At 37.5% G+C, this 23,222-nt stretch overlaps 1 protein-coding gene across 5 annotated transcripts in view; it reads left to right on the top strand.

Moving 5' to 3' along the window:
- Positions 1–2,399: 2,399 nt before the first annotated feature.
- Positions 2,400–23,222, top strand: part of iav (transient receptor potential cation channel subfamily V iav) — a 54,853-nt gene continuing 34,030 nt past the window's right edge. Inside the window, exons 1-5 of one of the 5 annotated variants that reach the window (XM_069129454.1) lie at positions 2,400–4,110; positions 5,751–5,976; positions 12,445–12,560; positions 16,349–16,585; positions 18,549–18,700. In XM_069129454.1, coding sequence (XP_068985555.1) covers positions 3,289–4,110; positions 5,751–5,976; positions 12,445–12,560; positions 16,349–16,585; positions 18,549–18,700 — 1,553 coding nt within the window. In that variant the 5' untranslated portion in view covers positions 2,400–3,288. The remainder of the gene's footprint in view (positions 4,111–5,750; positions 5,977–12,444; positions 12,561–16,348; positions 16,586–18,548; positions 18,701–23,222) is intronic. The other 4 variants (XM_069129447.1, XM_069129441.1, XM_069129463.1 and 1 more) reach the window with 4 other exon arrangements.

Below are 23,222 nucleotides of genomic sequence, written 5' to 3'. Positions count from 1 at the left end.
GTGTATCAAGAAAAAGCGATTGTACGATTACCCAACTGTCTGGAATGTAATCTTAAGGTAATATTTGTTCCCTTATTAGATATTAGGACATTGGTTGGTATCTATGGACAACGACAAAAACTTTGTGTGAAGAGTGTTCGACTGAATATTTCTTAGATAATGTGTCGTCAGGCTGCTCCTCATTATCGGTTAATGGTGCAATGATAGTAAGTGTGCTTCTCTGAGACTGGTACCAGCACCATTGTGCGACGCAAATGTTGAGTCATCACGACTGAAAATATCGTAATTACACCGTCCGTTTACACACGTATATTTTCTCCTTGACTGTATGCAGTGTACCTGCAAATGGTGACGTGTCCAGAACATTCGAGCTTGAACTGCGTGATTTGCTCGCGGAAAGAATAAAGTAATGCATCGCGACCATTTCAACTCGCTTCCTTTAAATTGTGGTTATTTCCGTTTTTATCGGAGCTATATTTGAAAGTCGTGGTACGAAATTTTAATAAAAGAACGTTATTCGGACAGAATGAGGCATTTCCATTTCTTCGACGTTTAATTAAAACTTTAAATACGAAGTAGCCATTTCCTCGAATTTAATAGATATGTATGAATAATCCTTCTTCCTTTAATTTTCTAATTTTATGGATAACGAAAATATAAGCACTTAGATGCTGAACCATTGCATAGTAATAATATGCTTTGATTCGGTAACGTAATATTGCGAATTAACTTTCGTTAAAATAAAAAAATTTCGATTAATTATTCAAACGAAGGAAAGGTATGATTTCTTCGAAGAAGCTTCCAATTATTCCAATATTCTGATTATTCAATTTCGTCTAAACACTCATAAGAAGCTTTATCGTATACGATGACTGTCAGGAAATCACTTTGAACATCTCGAGGACAGATTACGTTCTTGATGTAATTTACTTAGTAATCATGTAAAATAAATCTTATTGTGACAAAGTATCACTTATTGTTCCACGAGACTTCACTCGTTAATGAAATACCGTGAACTACCTCGTATTGTATGATCTTCGCATTGATAATAACTGATTCAGTATGTTCTGTTTCTAAGTTTTGACAAGATTGGGGCAAATTTTGGTAAAACTAATTTTCCTATCGCTCAATGGCTTTTTACTTCTTAACCAAACTTTATTATTAATTCCGCAATTACAAATATATTAAGTTGTGAGATATAAATTTACTCAACAATGTTTCATTATCGATTAAACGATTCTACAAAAGAATTACAGTTCACGGACAGCGAATAGTAAAGTTTGCTTTAAGTAATTGATAAGTTACATTAAGACTGTGAAATTCCTTTCCGATCTTCAATATGGCAGGACGTTTCCGAATGTATATTCCTCAAAAACATTTTACCATAGTTTCTATTTTTATTCCCAAGAAATATTTCATAATCAGTTTCCTAACTCCTGACTGGTTCAAGTGATATTGATTGAATAATTTGCCACTTGGTTATGAACTAAATAAAATTTAATATGAAATTGTTCGAAAATTTTAAATACAACTTTATTAATTTCTTCTCTATTGTATAAAATTATAATCATTGACTTTCTTTCAAATCATAAAAAATATAGTACATGTTAACGTGCGATTCATTCTTCACGTTTACGATATAACCTGAACACGTCAATTCGTTACGTATTCCTACAGACGAAACATTATTTTCTTTGAAAAAAAGACAAGCGAAACACAAGTTGTTAAACTACGCTAAATGTACATTTTTCTTTCATTGATTTTTTTATGATTTGCACGTGATCTGCTCCTATTCTTCTCGTAGATATCCATTCAGAAAGTCGTTTCCCTGGTTCCATTCATTCAATCGACGACAATATGTCGCGACACAATCACGCAATCATAGCACGCTGTCGAATAACATTGTTCGTTTCTTTCCGTAAAAGATTCATCGTTAAACTGCTATCACGGTTAAAAGTCCTATCGAAGTTAAAAGTCTTTACAGAGGGAAACATAATATTTCTATTACTTTCACTATGTTCTTGGAATTTTTAGATTCCATTCTTGCTTTCGTGATAATAAACAGAAAGACTTTCAATGTTGCAAAAAGAAAGTGTAACTAACATAGGAGCGAGAAGACATGCATACTAACAACGGATCCTTCATATTTTGTTAAAAAATAAATTTATGTACACTGCTGCTTATTCTTTCATTATGAACAGTTATTGAAATGAAACTGATCAAAAATTGATATAAAAGCTGAAATTATACAATAAGAAATAAGAAGAAAATTGATATATGTATGGATATCTATAAATATATATATACATATAGACAATGATTTTGAAAAATTGAATTTTTATTATGAAAAATTGTTTTCGAAAAGTAAAAATTCCTTGTATTCGATAAAAAGAAAAAACTCACGACTTTCTCTGATCTCACACAATGAAATGAATCTGGAATCACAGAAAGCGAATATTTCCATCAATTTCGTGCAGCTTTGCCTTCATATTTTGCAAGTCACGTCCACTGTCTTCAATGCTTTGCGTACTCTCTTAATCGGTTTCTAAAATTATCTGCGGGAACATAATATTCAGACGTCACAATCTGTGTTAAGGTCGAGCGAAGGAAAAGTGGAGCGAATATTCGCTCGTCACTCTCGAACTGCATTTCACGCGAAAACTTTATCGACAAGCCGATGTTCCAAGAAAAAGAGAATGAAAAAGCGAAAAAGCATAAACTTACTATAGCCTTATGAAAAAATAGATTAAACAATAAAAATAATAATGTCTTAGAGAAATATTATTCAAGGCTGTATTGACGAGAAAAATAGGTTTTGACACAGAGCCGAAAGTTTAGACATTATCCAGTGACTCTCCCGTGTCAAGCGGAGCCAGGCACTGTTTATAGATTACCACCGGGCGTACACTGTTGGTTGCTATAGCTTGAAAACGGTTTTCCACCTGTGTGCCACCTTTCGTCGGCACGAAGGAATCTCTCAAGGGTTGTATCCAGCTTGGGGGAGTCGATCACGGTTAGCCACACAGCGAAGTAACCCCGTCCACCAGGATAGAACTGTTGAAAAATGGAAGAACCCTTATCTTGGAGGATACCTGAAAGCACTCGACGAGAATCCCATTCGGCTGGCAGTTGATAAACTGAAGGAAAGGATCGTGGAAAGATCGTAGGCCTATCGAGAGTGGCAGGTAAGAAGTAAAAAGGAAGGAAGAAAAAGCCTGATCTAGAGTGGACAAACGTCAAGAAAAAGACGTTTGGAAGACGTGAAAGAGCGTAAAGAGGGATGTCTGAATGGGTGGTGTCTGCTCGTGTCGAGGTCGCGGTAGCCAGGTGAATGCTGGCTCGATCCTTGATCGAGTGATCAGTCATGCGAGCGATGAGGATCAATGTCTATTGTATCGTCTGGCCAATTACAAGAAGGGCGGCGAGCTGATCGAGTCGTACAATCAAGGTGGCCAAGCGGAAGTGGAAAAATTGATCAGGGAACAGTTCGGTGTACTGATGTACGCAGATGGGAAGGGTCAGGCGATCAATCGGGCGGAATATCTACGTTGGAAATTCCGTGACCTCGAGCAGGTTGTGCTACCAATAGAGGCTTCTTTGTCACAGTTCGATCCTCTGGCTCAATGGAACGATCATGAAGCATGTTGGCAGATGCAATATAGAGGATCACTCGGAGAGACTCTCCTGCATGTCCTGATTATATGCGATACCAGGATACACACACGACTAGCGCGTATTCTGCTTAAGTGCTTTCCACGATTGGCTATTGACGTAGTCGAGGGCGAAGAGTACCTCGGTGCTAGCGCTCTGCATCTCGCTATCGCGTACAACAATAATGAACTGGTTCAAGATCTCGTGGAGGCGGGCGCGATTATTTCTCAGAGGGCGATAGGCAGCTTTTTCCTGCCTAGGGACCAACAACGAACGAATCCAGCTAAGAATACGGATTACGAGGGATTAGCATACCTGGGAGAGTATCCCCTCGCCTGGGCTGCTTGCTGTGCAAACGAGAGTGTTTACAACTTATTACTCGACTCTGGCGCTGATCCTGACGAGCAGGACTCTTTTGGGAACATGATACTACATATGGTAGTCGTTTGTGATAAATTGGTATGTACTTGTTAAATTTGTTTATATCATACGTTATTCTAAGCAAATGTTAATTTGAGTTACTGTTTTGTTTCTGCAATATTCTTTGAATATTTCTATTTCACTGTTTCGAGAGGCATATTTTTCTATATTATGTAAGTTGGTTAATCGAACGATATCTTGTACAAACATATATCGTTATTCAAGGTTCAATTCGTGGTAATAGTTAATATGCGATGCTTTTTTTATTTTTTCTGATTCTTTTTCACCACATCTTTTATACCACATTCAGTCGCATAAGATCTCGAAGAAAACATTTTTATGATATTTTCCGTAATAAATTATTGACAGAACTACTTCTTACGTATATGTGTATGCATCTATTCTGCATAAACATCGCATCGTAATTCTCGAAGAAGAAATATCTATTATTATTTGAAATTGTATGTCTAGAGAACCTTGAACAATAACTTACGATTGTTTTCTATAGAAATTTTTTAAACAACACTGAGCACTTGAATTCCTTGTCCTATAGCATGAGTATACCTAACTATAATTCATACATGATAAACAGGAAGCAAATATCGACGAAAATTTAAAAGGTTTCGCGATCTAGCAAATGTGGACGTAGTCGCAGTGTTTAAAAACCTAATTAACTAGTCTAGCCATAAAAGCTTTATAAGATAAAGGATTAATAAGCCTTATACGGGTTTAAACGATAAAATCGAATTAGCATTCACGACATCAGACAGAATATATCGAACGAACAGGTGAATTAATCGACTCACCATAAATATTATTCTGCGTATCGGTAATTTCCATATAACGTAATTAAAAATAGTTTACTCGGTTATCTGGTGTAACAACGCTCTAATAAAGGTTATTTGTTGGCAAACCGGTCAAAAATTGATCGCTATGTTGATTTTTTTCAAAGGAACCGGAAAAAATTTCAAGCTGCAATTTACCAACATTTTTGCCAGACTCTTTTTATTTTTTATTCGTAACTATCTGCATATTTTCACAAGGTTATATCGGTTTTCGTGGAAATCATGATCCAACCAAGTCGAAAGTTATTTCGGGAGAGTATGTAACTTTACAATTCGTGCTAAATTGATAAACAATTAAATATAACAAAGCAACGGTGTATAAAAATGGAACATCGAGTATTCGAAAACTCGATTAACTACGATTTGATTTGTTTACATATACATACGTACACATGCAATACCAAGTCCATACGACTTTAACCTCTCATGACTTCTTCATTCTTTTGAAAAGGTAGTAAAAAATAAGACAGTAGAGGAATTACACTTTTATATGTGTACATTTTAGACAAATAAAACCACATTTTTTTTTCAACCCCCGTAGCACAGTCAATATCGCAAGTTTCTTCATAATATTCATTTTCATTTTTTTTATTTTCATCGCTTATTTCATTATTACGTTACGTATCTAATATTACAATATTGTGCACGAACATTCTATCCGTTATTTACTTGCAACGAAGATATAAAAAAAGAGAGAAAAATCGATATCACTGACCCAACGCAAACGAATACCATCTTAAACAAGAGACCACACAGCGTACTGGTCTGTTTTTCTTAGACCATCGAGAAAGATTTCCGCTAAATCGAGTACAATAGCACGGCTGTATAACGCAGGACATGTTCGGGTATGCCCTCCGTCATCCGAAGCTTCCTGCTCGCAATGGGATCGTGAATGCCGCCGGACTGACCCCATTGACGCTCGCATGCCAGCTGGGTCGCGCAGAGGTCTTTCGGGAGATGTTGGAACTGTCTGCACGAGAATTCTGGCGTTACAGTAATATCACCTGCTCGGCATATCCGCTGAATGCACTCGACACGCTGTTACCTGACGGCAGAACAAGTACGTCGTAATGCTAATCGAATTACACGCTTTCGAGAATCGTCGTCCGGGTTTCGTCGTCCACGAGCAACGTTCAAGTGGCCACTCACTTTGTGACGTGCCTTCGTATAACTGCCAAGACTCAAGGCCGAATCGTCTTTAGATCGTTTCCTCTATTTCGGTGGAAAAAAGGGGACACCGGTTCTCCGGTAATACCATGTAATTGGCTCGCCTTTTTCGAATCCCGATCGACACCTCTTGATTGATTTTCTGAGGGAAATACCGGTGCTTTGAAATCAGTGTTCTGGGAGAGCCGGAAATTTGTAGCTGCTTTGGGACCTTTAATTTATGGAATTGCCAGATCGCGCGAATATCGTTGGTAATAGAAGATAAAATATATTCCAGGTTTTGGTTTGATATTTAAGGTACTAACGATTTTTCGATGATACCAGCGCTCGTGGAGATAAAATATGGGTTTAAGAAGAACACTGTGCATGATTCGAGCTCGATTCGATATGTGATTTTACGCGTATGTGGTTGCGCGTATGATATTATTCTTTGATATGAGGGGGAAATCACTAAAACCTTGAAGAGAATTTTTGTGCGAAAGAATATTTAAGATTCAAAAATAATTGTCTTATTTTTAAATAGTTACGTTTGTTCATTTCTGATAACAGATACGTACTTTACTACATATCGAGTGCAGATCGAATAATTTTAATAAATGACGAACAACATTCGTCATGGAGTTCGAATTGCGAACATCTTTCGAAGCACGGTTGTATTTTATTTTTTGAACTTTTATTTTGAACTTTGTATTTTATTTTTAGAATTAAAAACTGGATGCTACTCGAATTGTGGATCGAACGAAACATTCTCCTTATTTGAATAGAATTTTCCTTTTTTACAAAACAGGATTTTTAATTAAACAGTTCACGAACGTTTATAAAAGTGGTTGACGAAAGACATATGATTAGATACGTTAAGAACTTTCTTACGGAACATGCGAATCTTTTAAAATATTTCGTATGGACTTTGTAGATTTTTAAGAACCTTTTTAAGAATTTTGCGGATTTTAAGCGTTCACATTGACGAACTTTTCCGACTTTGTCAAGAATTTACTCAGACTTTGTACGCATTTGAGAAAGTCTCGTTATGACACTCGTTAATTGCGATTATTACCAAATACTGAATCAAGAAACGAGCAATCATATAATTCGATCGTAAGACCTCGATATCCATGAGCAATCACATTACTCGCGATCGTCGTTTAATTTCCACGAAATTCGTCTTCGATAGAGAGACGCACTGTGCACGAAGCTAAGCCCCGTTACCATGCCACGATCTGCATTTAAAGAGCCCGGCAAGCGGACTTCTGCCAAATTGTATCGAAGTTCCCAGCAGTCTCTTGAGCCTGCCTGCTTTCCTTTCCTCTCTCTCATTCACCTTCGAATTCGTGCAAAGTGGATGTATCCATCCACGATTGGCGAGTTTTCTAGACGTTTCGGTGATTCATGGGAAGCAAAGAAAGAAACGGAAGGGAAAGACAGAAACAGCAAGATAGAGAGATAGAGAGAAAGCAAAGATGCCAGTGTGAAGATTGTGCAACGTTGGGAATGCCACCCCCGAAGAGGGGCGCGGGAACGGTGTAAGAAGGAAGACAAGGGAAAGCGGGTCGTTGCAGGATGCAATTACGGCCATTTAACGAAGTTTCGAGATTAGCCGCGGACGCGGAGTTGGGTGCTCGCGTTTCATTTAGTTTCGGAATCCATTATCCTTTCACCCAGCTCTTCCTCCAACCTAACCTCACTACCACTTCGTACCCACCATCGTCTCTCCACGATCCTTCGTTTCCTAGCCGTGTCCGTCTTTGTCACCGCGGCGTGAATGTCATCCGATGGATTCGCCGATAGCTGAGTCAAGATGAACCTTCCGACTAAAGGATGGGGATAATACGGGGCGGGGAGAGGGTAACCAATGTCGTTGGTATATATGTATAAGAGAGGGTGAACTTTGGGCTTGCTCTCCTTCCAGCGGGAACGCTTAATTACTCCGAGCCAAGGCCAGCTAGCCAGCCAGTCAGCCAGCCAGCCAGGGTCCGTCAGTTGGTTAGCCGGACTAGTTCAGTTCGCTGGGTAAACCAGTCTGCTAACCAAGGTCCAGACTTTCCTTCTTATTTTCTTTTCCGTTTCTTCGCTCTTTCTTCCCTGTTCGAGCTTTTCGCGTTTGTATTTGTCACGAGCGCCGTGTCCGCATGAAAGAGGGGAAGCCTTCGAAAAGAGACTTTACAGGGAGGTCGCAGTTTTGAGGAGTCGCGTTAATTCCTTTGTTAAAGCCTTTCGGCTGTCCTTTGTTAGCATCGTGAGAATTCCCCGTGGATCCTCAATGACACAAAATCGTCGAGACCTTCTTTCTCCCGCCGTTGTATTTCCTTTCTTCTTTCGAAGAATCTTCCTCTTCTTTCGACGAACGAAGGGGACTAAGATCTCCAAGGGAATACAAGAGAAACTACAGGGGTCGAAAGGGGAGACAGAAAAAGCATACAGACCACCGGGGAGACAATGTTTCGTCCACGTGTCATCATTATCGATCATGTAGAGGGTGGGACGGAGGGAGAGAGTGAGGGAGGGTGGGAGAAAGTGAGGGAGGGTGGGAGAGAGTGAGGGAGGGTGGGAGAAAGTGAGGGAGGGAGAGAGGGAGATAGGGAGGGAGGGAGGGAGGGAGGGGGAGAGGAAGGAGGGGAGAGAGAGGGGGGAAGAAGGAGAACGAAATGGAGAGGAGCAACTAAAAGCGATAAAGTTGATCGATGATATTCCTAACGCCTCTTTGTTCTCTATCGAGCGGCTTGACACGAAAATTCATTGGGCGTATGCGTTCACAGGGACAGAGGTTTCCTGATATAATCTGTCGCGCTATTACATCACCAGCGATCGACTTTTGATGTTCCCTGATGAAATTAACCTCGGAAAGATAGCTTAAATCGATTACTGGGAACACGGATGGCCGCCTCTGCTGAAACGTTAATAATTATCCGGACGCAGCACTTAGGGATGATTATCAGCGATAGCGAATCGTTATTCAACTTTGGCTCAACGTCCGTTTTTGCGGGACTGGTCGACCACCTTGGTCCACTCGTTGATCCACGGGATGACCATAGGTGAGGAGAGAACAGAGAACCGTCAGGGAAAACTTCTCGTGAGGTTCGTACCGGAGTTGGATATAATTACGAGTTGCGGTAACGACCGCCTACTATAGAGAAGTTCGTCGTGTGCGCGAACTTTGAACACCCTGTTCGACACAGTGGCGATGTATCGCCGAAAATTCAAGATTAGACGACAGCAACTGTCAGACGTAAGACACTTGGATGGTATCGTGTACAATGTATTTTCCGATACGCGTAACATATCGTGTGAATAAATTGTGGTTGATGAAAATTTGCAAAAGGGAATTGATAGAACTTGATGGATGTATGGGTGAAATCACGAATACCCCAGGAAGACTCCTTTTGTCTTAATCAAGCGTGCTGGAGATTTTGCACTACAAAAGTTTTATGGATGTTGCTGAAACAGGATAAATGTGCGTGCAAGATAGCGATGGAAAATGCTGTATAAATTCTTGGTAAAAAAATGTGCTAAGAAAGTTTTAAAGAACAAATCCTGCTATAGAATGTGTCACCTTAAGACACGGATTTGCTAGGAAGTTTAGTTATTGATTTAATTCGGGTTTGCTTGTTTTAAATTATCGTAAAAGGTTTCTCGTTACTGAAGCTTGCTGTTGTCGATAGTGAGAAACTAGTTTATGTTCTATTTCTTTCGTAAAATTGGACAGCTCTGCATCTAAAAATTATAAAAAACTCTTTACTTAACTTTAAACATTTCATTTCACATCATTACTATTACCAATACCAAACAGTACTTGTTTAATAAGCTTCTGTAAATTCACCAATATTTTCTTCTTTTACAAAGTTTCGTTCAACAGTATTAACAGTTTCAAATCTAACTATATGCTTAGTACCTCTTAAAGTCCATTATTCGACTTAACCCCTTAACCTACGATTTACGTTCGAGAATGCCCGTAATATTTACGTTTGATCCGATCATCATACTACGGGCTATGCCCGTAGTTGTAGGTTAAGGGGTTAAAACATTTTAATCCGCGTGATTATCAAGGGGATGTATCAAACAAGTACAGCGTCGCATAGATATTTGGTCGCAGATCGAATTGCTCGGTCTCGTAACAGCGTTTAAGCTTCAGCGAAACATCAAAGTGGCTAGTCAAATTAATATTCACACACTACCCACGAACCGTTAAATGCTTAGTTAATTGAATCTCACAATGGGGGCTCCATATAATTCGGAGGTGCGAGAGAAAAGGAACGAGATAGATTCGGTCGTCCGAAAGCTCGAGCATCGATTCCATCGGCGTAGAAGACAGAGCTGGAATGGAAAGTTTCGGACCGGATAGAACGGGGACGCGGATATTCGTTGCCATTTTGCTTGCACATCTGAAATTCAATTTCCCAGCCAAAAGCTGTCGGGGAAGTTCCCATCAATGGCGGCTCCGCTGCCGCCGTCGCGGTGGAGTGTGAAAGAGAGAAGAATGGAAATTGACAACAGACGAGAGCGAACGTTAAAACGTTTCCTTGAAAATATCCAATGGAACTGCGAACTTTCTTGACGCTTTAAGCTACCGTGAAAGCAGCTTTGTTTGGGTCGACGACTGATTAAAGAGTCTGAAGGCAAGACGATCGAGGTGAGACGTTGCCATCGCCATCGTACGAAGAATTTGACGCGACACGGCGAGACTAGTCGAGACGACACGCGAAAAGGAAAACGAATCCGATCGATGAACGCGCTAAACTTTACCAAACTTACCAACGATGAACGCTTAATATTTCACGGCGAAGTCAGCTGAACAAAATTCAATAATCAATACGGATGACACGGTTAAAAGTTCGTTGGCCGTTGTTCGATATTTGTCGGTTCTTTCAAATCTTTCACGCTCCACCGTACTCTGTAGACTGCTTTTGTTTCGCGATCAAATTAGTGTAACAATGTTGGATCGCTTGTAACAGTGTTGACCAAGCAATGTTCGTGGATTTTGTGATTTGAATGAAAGGATTAATTGATCGTGTACAAGCCAACTTTGATTTAGCTAAAATGTGACAGATTTATGAGGTGCTATATGTCTTTAATTTCATGTACATATGATATGGATTAAATTTTTAAAATATTTGTATAGTATTTGACAAAAATACTATAAAATACAGGCGATACTGTCGGTGGTTCTTTTTCAAGGGGATGAAACCTTCGACGCAGTTTCGTTATTCTCGATTCTCGTTTTATCTTTTAGCTATTGAATATCTTCAAATTCGTTTGTACCAAGATTTTAAACTCACGATGTATATACTAAAGCGGAGAGAAATCGACATAACGTTTTGTTACTAGCAAATGTGTAGTATAGATTTATCTGTCCACGTTCAGTAGTGAAAGTGTAAGTAATAGGTATCCCGTAAGCATTCCAACCGCTTGCCTTTGGTGAATGTTTTCAGACTTTGAATACTAAAAATACAAGGAAAGTGGTACTTTATGTGCGTCAAGATATCATAATACTCTAACGTGCTGTTACAAATCGAAACATCAATCAAAAGTCTTTTTTATTATTTTATTTTAACCTTACTTTGCCACAATTGGTATAGATCAAGAAAGACGGAGATCGTGCAATGTGAGTTTGAAGTGACTATAATAGTAAGTCTGAATTTATTAATTTCAAACGATTACTTCCAATATCGAAGTACATTCGCTGTTATAGTTTACCCATTTCCCTATTTATTGACGGCAGACACTCGTTAATAAAAAGAAAGTAGAAAGGAAATTATATATGTATAAGATACAGTGTAATCTATAAATAACACAGTGAGATGGGAACGAACCAAGATCTAGAGCGAGATATGAGCTCGTGTTTGCACAAATAAGGCAACTGGTAAAAAAGATCAGCGAATGTATGAGAATCATCGATATTATGTATCGTCGTTCGATTAAAACTGTCAAAACGTTCACCGCACAAATTTATTTCTGCTACGACATATAAGTTACTGGCTATTTCTAACAGTGTGCGACAGTCGTCATTTGTATGTGTTCGGTGCAACAATCCGGCTAGTGCAGTACATCGAACTAACATTAGCTGACTTTTAGCAAGTTCGACCAGCAGATTAACGATTCGATGGAATTCTTTCGTGGTCTGCAGAATCGAGGTGGGCCGGCGTAAACTTTTATCTTTACATGCAAGAAAGTTTAGCCAGCGCACGTGGCGTGGTTACAGAAAAAGCCACCATCCTTCCTTCGCCGCCGCCCACCGTCGCCCCGAGGAAACTCGCGCATCTAATATATATAGCCGCTAATGCAAAACCCATAATTATCGCGGCGTAGAGAGAACCCTAAAGTGATGTTCCATTAACCGCAAATGGTCCTCTCCGAATTTCTATTTCAGACTGGAACTCCGCGCTATTTATCATTCTGAACGGTACGAAGGAGGAGCACTTGGACATGCTGGACGGTGGTATTATTCAGCGATTACTCGAGGAAAAATGGAAGACCTTTGCGCGGGTAAGTGCGTCCACGTGACAATATTCTCGCTACCACCTCCTTTCCGGACATTTTTCACGGATTCTAGCTAGACCAGTTTCCTCCTGCTCGGGAAAAGCAATGGTATCCATTAGACCGCTCCGTTAGGAATTTCCACCCTTTGCTTGTACGTTCAAAGAATTTAATTGATATTTTGCTGTTCGCATGCCTCATATATACGACGCTTTGCTAAATGTAGTATTATTGAGTAACGTGTGCAATTTTTCACAAGCAGATGCAATGAAATTGTAGATTAAAAATTTCGTAAACGAGGAATTCTTATTTTTCGCTTGTATAATTAAAAAGCTTTACAAAATATAATTCTATACGAAGGAATAAAGCGAGAGCCTTAATCTTTGTAAATGAGCCTTTGTTTAAGATAAATTCGATTTTGGAAATGTATAAAATTTTCGTGTATTTCATTTACCATTGTATATCGTGTTTCTCAGGTTTTTTTCACAAAACGATATTGGCATATTCTGTAGGTAAAAATAAGAGAAAATATTATATAATTAGAAGCTCACAAGTATTTCATTAAAAAGTTATAACAAAAATATCAAATGATAACAGGCTGGATTTTTGTTGAATAAAACGTACAGATAAATGAACAGTATTTGCGTTAGCTTCAATTTAAAATATTGATCGATTTGTTACACTACGAATTCTTTGTTGATTTCTTCCTTTAATTCCATCGAATGCATTGCATATTCCTTATCTCCTACAAGAAAATCATATCCGATGCTCATAGAAACCAAACAATTTCTTCTCCTCGACTTATCCATCGTTGGTATTATGTCTCGTTCGTCTTAAATTATAATTCAATTATCAAATGAAAATCTACTTTGATCCTATCTTGCCTATCTACGTTATAATTTTTTAATACAGCATTTATGAGCCTACATTTATGTAGCATTATTCTCTTATATTTACTCACAGCTGGCACCGTTTTATAGCAAAAACCTGGAAGACTCTGTACGTAAGTATTGTTGCCGCAAATCGACGAAAAAGCGCGGTCGGACAGTTACAGGCGGTAAGTACTTCCGTTACCATTTACATTCATCATCAAGCGTACGGTTATGATTACAGTGGTCGCTGAGAGCTCGTTATCAAAACAAATCTCGAACGCGAGAACCATCGTCGTTTCGAATATGAAATAAATGTACGTGCAATTTAAAAAACGTCCGCTCATTAACCCTTTCGAGGCATCAAGTGCCATTGGGCGGGCGTGATTATGACCGCAATCAGTCGGACGTCGACGACTATCGTTGTTCCACGAGATCATTCGGAGATTGCCGATAGCATCGTGAATGCCAGGCCAACCCGGTCAATCGAAATAAATCGTGCGGCGTGTTCACCATTCCAACCTAGAAAACCTCTGGAAAATCCTGTCGATGCCACTCGATCGTCCGGCCGTCGAGCACGCTAGTGACAATCGTTTCCGAGTCAACGTTCGTCCAACGTCTACTCGACGTCACTTGGTAATCACCGGAATAATTTGAAATACGCTCGTGCACGTGTAAGTACTTGCCTGAGCAACGAAAATTTCTGGTGTATGTACCTGGTGCTCCTCGTACGAGCTTCGTCAATTAGGACAGCTGACATGTACATCCAATTATAGGATTATTATTAGGGTTGACGTACGGGATACACGATAAAAATATTAAAGGGGTGAGAATGGATGGTTTTGGCATACGTTTAATGTCTACTTGGCTTGGTATTTTCAACGATGGAGGAGTTTCATTGATGATGGGCATTAAGTACGTAGAAACGTTTCATTAAGTGTATTTTAGTCTAGGATCGACTGAGGTGGCAATTCTGAACTTTTGATAAGTAATATTAAAATTACTTAACAAGGAAAAATAGAAACGAAAGAACATGTTAGAATCGTTTCTTGTCCCGGTGTATGAAGCTGATAGTAACATGATCGGAGTTTCGGAGATTCAAGATATTAATTGAACTTCAAACGATGTTCGAATGTTTTTTGAAGAAGAGATCGAAAAATCTAACTAAAAAAATGTGATTAATTTGATGCATATTTTTAATTTTGCGAAATATCACTTTTGCATCCTTTCATTTAAAATTTCATACATATTCATTTTATCAATTTACTATATTTTGCATATAAATTGTCTGTATAAATTATCGCAATATTTATATGTTATATACATGTCTTGCACAAACAACAAGAACGAAGTGATGTGAATATATGAATAGTATCAATCATACGAAAAATATTCAACTTATAATGTTAAATTATGTACACATGTATAGGCAGGCATGCGAGTACTTACACATAACAGGCTTTCCTAACTTTACAGCACAAAGTTCTCTAATGTCTATATTCGTGGAATCGATATCACGTTCTCTATTTCTTGACATAAGAAAAGTATTTTATGTCGCAAGGAGAAAAAACTTTGGAATTACTCTCACGAAATCAAAGACGTAACGTTTCATGTAAAGCTATCATTTATTAATCGTGCAGCGTAATTACACGTATTTTCGTCGCTTTTACGAATTATTTTGATTAATTTCGCTGTTATTTGAAATAGTTTCGTAAAATGCGAGCACAAAACGTTAAAAACACATGAATACGTAGAATTTATGAAAAATTCCATATTTAAATATCGCTGACTGTATTTTCCATATCGAAAATTAAAAGAGGTTATGCGGTAACCACCGATCCGTGTATTATTTCGAAAATTGTTTCCGATAAAAATGTAAAAAAGTTGGCCGAGTTAATACGAGGTTAAAAAAAAAGAAGTATGTACATAAATTTTCTTTTTTTTTTTGCTATCGATACGTATACATACATAATATCGAGATTGAATTGATTGCTCGTTACGGACATTTAAGAAACTTGTAATGGAGTTAATGGAACATCGTGTACAACTACGGAGGAACATCATAATGGCACAGCATCCATGATATATCCCACTTATAGTACTAATCACGACCACGTTTAAACCGCATACAAGCGTCAAATGACCAATTATGCCATGATACTGTACACAGAGATTAGCATGGTTGTAGTGTAATTAATCACGAAGCACATTTGATGGTAACACGTCATTAGAACAACTCCACGGACAGACGAGAATATACGTTACTTGAACATTCGCAAATATCTATTCGTGTTATCCGTCAATTTAAACAACACAATAACTTAATAGAGAATTACGTTTATTATCGTAAGCCATGAATCGCAATTCTGTTCGCGGCACTTAGAATTATCGCTTGGACGTTTCATCTTTTGTTATCTATGTTGGCTTTACATGTTTTTCATAGTGACGTGCAATAGATATATGTTATGTATATATGCGTTGCAGATATTCAGTCATTTTTTCAATGTTATATTTTTTATAAACGCATTTGTATGTTTTCCAAGTGAAAGTATTTCGACTGCTGATCATCAATTTTGAAATTTTTCGAGAGAGGTTTTGAACAAATACATTTGATCGCTGCCGTTTATCGGCCGTCCTCTACGTCTTGAAACAGGTTGAAAACAGCCCTTAAAATTTAACAAGTAGATAAAAATATGTTTTGAAAATGTTAAGAATCGCTGGTACAGAGATTCGAAATTATTAGGTTGTTTGGAAGGTTTATAGCGAAATATATTAAAAATTTAGAAACAACGTATATCCAACGTATTAACTATCGAAAACACTTTGAATATCTTCAATTATGGGACAACCTATGGAAAGATCAAAGAAGACAAAGAATTATTCAATAATTAGCATACCACTCTAATAATTAGTATGCCCCTATGAAAGTTGCAGTTCTTGAAACGGTTGATCATCCTGGTGTTCCATCTAACATCACTCTCGCTAGCCGTGTATATGAGACCGTCGAACATCGATGCCACCCTCCTGGAATGGCCGGAAGAAATCACGGAAGTTGGACGCATGATCGCGGAGTGCACCACGGTGATAGGTGTGCTGAGCTACATTTTGGTGCAACTAGGCGGCGAGGTAGTCAACATTGGTCTTCTATCGTTCATGAAACAATTGGTACGTTTAATCTTAAATCTTGCTTCTTGGATGAATTCATCCCGCGCTGCGTAGCTCCACTTATTCGATACTTACCCGTTCATACAATCGGAGCTGATTTTCATATGACTAGATTTTGTTCATTCGTTAGACTGCAAGGTGAAGCAGGGCTAAGTCTAAGCCGATAAGTCTGAAGTCGAATAATGGGAATTTAGGAACAAATTCGATAAACCGAGTACTGTGGTGACTAGATTACGGAATTATTAAGCATTTATGGGGAATTGGGAGGTATAAACAGACGTAGAATACAGAGTGTACACGATTTAATAAAATATATATAAGTATAAAATATTCCAAGTGTAGGACTCGGTACGATATTTAGCGAGTAAAACAGATGTCTATCTGGATTACATTTTTTATAATTGGACTTGTAAACATACGAACGTGCATATTTTTTCGCAGTCTAGCGATGAAATTAGTTCGGATAAATGGAGTTCGAGCAAACGAAGTTCTACCGTATTCCTGTTGCTCATCTCGCTCGTATGATCTTGTTTGTACGTCTGACACCTTCGACCAATAGGCGTGCTTATTTTTATGATTCTACTTGCTAAATTAGAAATAGCCAATCGAACCTGCATTCCTTTGCCTAATAGCCTTTTCAGTTCTCTATTATACATCGACGGTCCACCCGTGAAAGTTGTACTCTCACGAAACACTCCGTTGTTCCATACATCGAGATATCTCACTTGGATGGATGGACGGAGGCAATTTCGAATCTCTCGAATCGCGTCGCGGGTATCGAAGGTTGAGCAAACCGCCAGTGAACTGTAACGGGTCAGGAGTATAATGGAAGAAAGGAAGTATTTCGTCGTGAATGCAGTGCGCTTCTAGATACGAGAGATCCCTCTTTTTTTTGTTGGTTTGACTGGATAGAGCGTGCACGGGGTTTTGATCGCAATTTGAAAATAAACGTATGCCGCGTGAGGTTCTTTTTTTGTTTTTCATTGGTAGAAGCTGGAGAAGAATGTAAATATTGTTGTATAACAATTTCTGGGGTATTATATCGAATAATTCATCAGTTGCTGTTACTAAAAGTTTCATAGAAAAAGGCACCTGTCAACATTTATCTTTTTATGGAGGGAGAAAAGAGGTTTTATATTCGATGTTCATTGCATACATTTCAATCTTTTTCACGAAATCGGTATGTTCTATAATTTCGATGGGTTTTGTTTGCAAGTCTGTCAGAGGACCGCATTCAATTGAATTATTTTGGAGATCTCATGATTGCGGTTGTTTTTTAGGCAAAACGTATTCAAATTAGATGAACATGGATTAGACGAACGATTCGATTCAGTGCCATGTGTATCTCTCGATTTTCGTATGTTATAAAATACATTCTAAAGAATATTGTATTAATGATTATTCAAAACTTACAAGTTGCTAAAACGCCGTTCTGCCTCGAAAACTCACGATTAAAGCTTGGAAACGAGAATGGAAATAAATCGTTGCTCACATGCCAAACCAAACACAAGAAATTTGCATCGTTTATCTAAAAGGGGACATTGTTCGCGAATTAATTTCTCACTAACGGCCGAATTACTCGTAAATCGCGCTCATTGGGCATTCTCGTACGGGGGAATACGTAATTCGTAATTAGCCTGGCTCGCTCGATAGCGTAGACATCAAGTGTACGATATAATTAGGACGACTTGATGTATGCGGCAGTATTATGTGATATATCGCGAGTTATTAATCGTGATCGCGTATCAACGTTGCCGTGGAATCCTTTTCGAACCACTGAAAATGATTCTCTAGGAAGCAACTCCGATTTCACGGCACAATTATGCAGATCGTTTGCTTGGCGACGCAACGCGTTGCCACGTACCGAAATTCCATGGCGTATATCGATTCCTCTGCGGAAGGCCGTGAAGCGTGCAAGAATACGTGCTACCTTTGACGTTTCACCTGCGCATTTACCTTACAGAGTCACGAGCCTGCCAAGCTCATATTCTTGATCAGCAATCTGCTCATACTCGCGTGCATACCATGTCGTCTTGCTGGTAATAGGCATGCTGAAGACGCGATACTCGTGGTTGCTGTTCCCGGCTCTTGGTTCCTCCTCATGTTCTTTGCTGGGTGAGTGACGTTTTGTGTTCTTAATTGCTACTGAATTTCTAGCGTTTACGCTACACGCTTAAGAGAAGGAACAACTGAATAAGAATTCAAAAGGAAATCTCTTTCCATTAATAATTGCCAATTCCGTATTAAGCGTGCTCAATTGCTGTAATTTTTATATATGCCTAATTATTTTCTATATAACTATTTTTATATATCCGCAATTTTGTATGTATGCTTAAAAGGTCCTGCAACCGGAAAGAATGAAAAAAGATCCGCTTCTCTTGCCGATTTTTAATCAATTGTAATTTTTTTCTCTTAAGTACTATCTCTTTTTGTTTGATAAAACTAATCTTATTTTATTTCATTAATAACGACATAAGTTTTAATTGTATTACATGTAAGTTTATTATTTTAGTAATTAGAGATAATTAGCGATTAGCAATTTCCGAAGAGTATTAATTAACGAAGATAAAAAGTTATTTAATCATTGTAATGTTAATGTCACAATATCGACGGCTTTGAAAAACTGTTTTTATTTTACGTGTAGTTACATTAGATCTAAGATAGCGACTTCTTGTATACATTACAGACTTCGTATAGTTAAAGCGTTATCTTCTCACGGGAACTATGTATTAAATATATGTTTGTTCTTAAGAGTAGAAGATACGATAGGAAATTATATAAGAAGCTTACTTTACTTAACTGATGAGCTGTTTGATGTATTACTGATGTATGACTTGTTCCAAAACTTCTTGCACACATGTAAATGCTAATTAAGCCAGCAACAAGTAATAGAATGATCGCAACAGCCTCCAGACTATGAACTAATCTCTGCCATTGAAATGGAACGAATGTCTATAGATTTTCATGACTGAAATGAAAATGGAGTTTCGAAAGGAAATTTTTATTTCATCTTCTATGTCTTTGCTTCGCAATCAGTTAAAATTACTTGAAAAATAGAAGTTAAAAGGTATTAATTTATACAAAATTTGATTCCATATTCGATAGATATTACTCGTAATATATCTAACAAATTCTCTAGTTTCATTTATATTATATCGAATCAAATCGATTAATTTCATGTTTTATTCCTTTTTTTTATAAAAATAGCGACCTTAAAATCTGTATCTTTGCTTCATTAATAATCTAAAAGATAACTCACCACACTATAAGTTCACGGTCTGTGTATTCTACGCTGTATGTTTATCAACTTTTTATTTGTATGTTAGTTAAGCATGATTGCATCGTAACTTAGAAATTGCTGAATTAATGTCTAATGCATTGAAAGAACTATGCGTGAGTCAGCGGTGACCCTCGATGTTTATCAGTAATTATACTTCTTCAATAAAGGACACGAATAATTTACCATTTGACATTGAAATTAAATTCTCAAAAGAAATAGGGAAAAATGTTTTATAAACTCGAATATATTAATATATACTGTATGCATTATCTTATATAGTTCACTGCTATATGTACTTACGTTAACGCATTTATTACAACAATTAACTGCTAAAATTTCGTGTGTGACCGTTGCATTAGCAGAGAGGATTTACAAACCCGCATTTATCTAGCGCGACTTTACGCTACGCTTCGTTAATAGAATGTGAATTATTAACGGCATCGGTGTTTGTTAATAATATAGCAGGTAACGATGATGTCGAATGGATGTTTCGCCGTTGAAATTCCGTTGGTGGCTAGTTAGCTTATGACAGAAATATTCATGAAGAGTGATAAAAGAATGCTCGATTAAGTATTATGTCGCCTGGTCATGCAACGTTGGCTACACGTGCTATTTAAAATACCTGCGACGATATTTTGTAACTTCGACCTATCTCCTTATTTACTATAGCTATAATTGCGTCGAAAGTTGCTCCGTTTTTTTTAAACGAATGAATTACTTTCATTTCTAAAATATTTCTGAAAATATAATGGATGTCAAGCAAATATACAAATTGTTGCAATGTAATAGTAAATAAATATGTTAATTTTGTTTGCAATACATGCAACGCTCAGTTATAGTTATTTTTGCTAGTTTACTATCTTTTTGTTATGTAGAGGATTTAACAAATTTAAGGTTTCGAATATCCAGAATTTGACTATCATTCGAAAACAAACGTTTAATTCGGAACTAAGTAATTGACATATAATCCAACTGGTTAGATTTTGACGTGAAATAACTATGAGTTATATCCGTTCCTGGAATGATATGTAATGATCACAGCATAAATTTGATTAATATACTCAGGATTATTAATATCGCTGGTAATGACGCGCATACGTTAGATCAATAGCACAAATTTACTACATTTATATTATAAATTAAACGAAATTATATATCAATGATAAAAGGTATACTAACTTGATTATTTAATAGAAACATTCAAAATTATGTGATACGATTTAAAAATAATACAGAATGTTAAAACGTAATTTGTCTTAAATCTCTTAAGTGGAAACATAGTGATATTAATGGCTACATAAGTATTCGTTATTTGCAGTCTTACAAGATAGATGATTATTATATCGCGTGTTTAAATGATTATTTAGAGGACTTTTATTATTTAGCGGGCTGTCAGTCACTCACACGCATACATAACACCATCTTACGTACAAAAACTATACTTTAGTTTTTATTATTAGCTAAAAAATTACAGGCAGCAGAAAATATTAGTATCATTGACAATATTCTTTATTTTTAGCCTCACGGCTAAGAAATGGGCTTGCTTTGCAAAATCCCTGGCTTATAATTCTGTCTTAATCTTTCGCTCAAATCTTTCATTTTCATTCTCCTATTCTCTGTGTCCTTACTATATTTCTATTCAGTTCCTATCCGTTTGATATTGCTTTTTATCGCGTCCTCTTCTAGCATAATATCGCTTCTCCATCCACTCGAATCCTTTATACTACTATTATATCAATAGAATATATTATAATGCACATCGTACGCAGAATGCTATAAATATTAAATCACAAAATTTGTAGAAGTACTGTGTCTGTATATCTTAGGTATAAAAAGTACATCATACTTTCTATTGCTAGATATATAAACTCCCAAGTAACCGAATATATTGTACGTAATAGGTTGTAACATGTAAAGTCGAACGTTTCGAGTTCTTTATCTAAATTATATTAAGTAACACATTATTTTTCTGCATTCCTCTGATAACATATATAAAGTTAAATGCTGATTTATATTTCTTTCTTTCTTTGAACTATCGCTACAAGTTCTTCGATATTCTGTTTACAAGAGTAGAACAAATATACGTGAACTTTGAGACATTTTTCCTTAAAAATTGTTTAGCCGATTTGCATAGATAACGTTGATATGTATTTGAAAGTGTCAGTAATGAACGTACAATCCGTCAGTGGTTCTCTACGTTTTCTTTTAGTGATATCATTAAATGGTTAATGAATTAAATTAAATGAAAGTGATTAACAGAGACTTGCGAAGACAACTCGGTACATGTTTCTCGTTAATAATATAAGCACGTTAATTAATAATAATAAGCACGTTAATCTCAACGACATAGTAACTCAGATTAATAAATTTAGCTCGATGAAACGTAAAACGTGTTCTTCTTAACTGAAGAAACCACTTTTCGTACGTTCTGATCTAATATTATACGTATAAGAAGGCGAAGGAGAATTAACGCATGCAATATGTATAAAGGAAGGACCCTATAATCAGCCGAAATAAAATCCACCAGCAGCTGTGTACGCGCGATTTTTCTCCCCAGGAATGAATGGAGCAACCAGAAGAAAGGCATTTATAATCGGTTGGATGATAGCGCCTCCAGATTTCAAACCTCTTTTCACGTGATTTACGACGAGATAATGCCGGCTATTTCGCATTACCATACACACGCCTCTCTTGGCAATCGTTTTTCTCCACCGCCGCGTCCTTTTCGTGGCCACTTTCCTGCAGATATTACTGCAGAACTTTCTGCCCCTCCATCTCTCTCTCTTCCTCCCCCATCTGCTGCCTTTTCTTTGGTGTGGCCCAATGACGTCGACGACGACTTCTTTTCTATCTTCTGCTGCAAAGCTCCGAGGCAATTCGTCGAAGAACGCTCTTTGACTCGCGCGGTTTCCACCATCACTTTGACGAGCGTCTGCAACCATTGCGTCGAAACGACGAAAAAGGATGCAAGACCCTATTGGACCGCGATAGTGCATCTTGTTTTCTGACCTCGTACTTTGAGCCGTGACGTCGGTAATTGTAGATAAATATCAATTCTACGCGAAGCGTGAGTTTTTCGGATTCGAGAGGAGTGGAATTTGCTCGGTGGGCTGAAACGAGGCTTCCGAATGTGAAAAATGTTAGGATTGTTAGTTACACGAACTGTTGCGTTGAATTTATTTTCATTTCATTTCATTAAAATTCCTGATTTTACAGAGGATAAGTTCAGAGCAAATTGTTGTATGAAGTAGTTTGTTTACGTGTCCGATGTTAATACGTTTGGTGATTATATTAGCGCAAAACAAATTGTAGAAAATTTCTGGCAACAATTATTAAATCTCGGATATTTCTGCACTT

This window comes from Bombus flavifrons, chromosome 2 (genome assembly GCF_040668555.2).
Source record: "Bombus flavifrons isolate JBK064 chromosome 2, iyBomFlav1_principal, whole genome shotgun sequence".
Lineage (NCBI taxonomy): Eukaryota > Metazoa > Arthropoda > Insecta > Hymenoptera > Apidae > Bombus > Bombus flavifrons.
The sequence above is the reverse complement of the archived record's forward strand: the minus strand, read 5'-3'. Positions and strand labels throughout refer to the sequence as shown.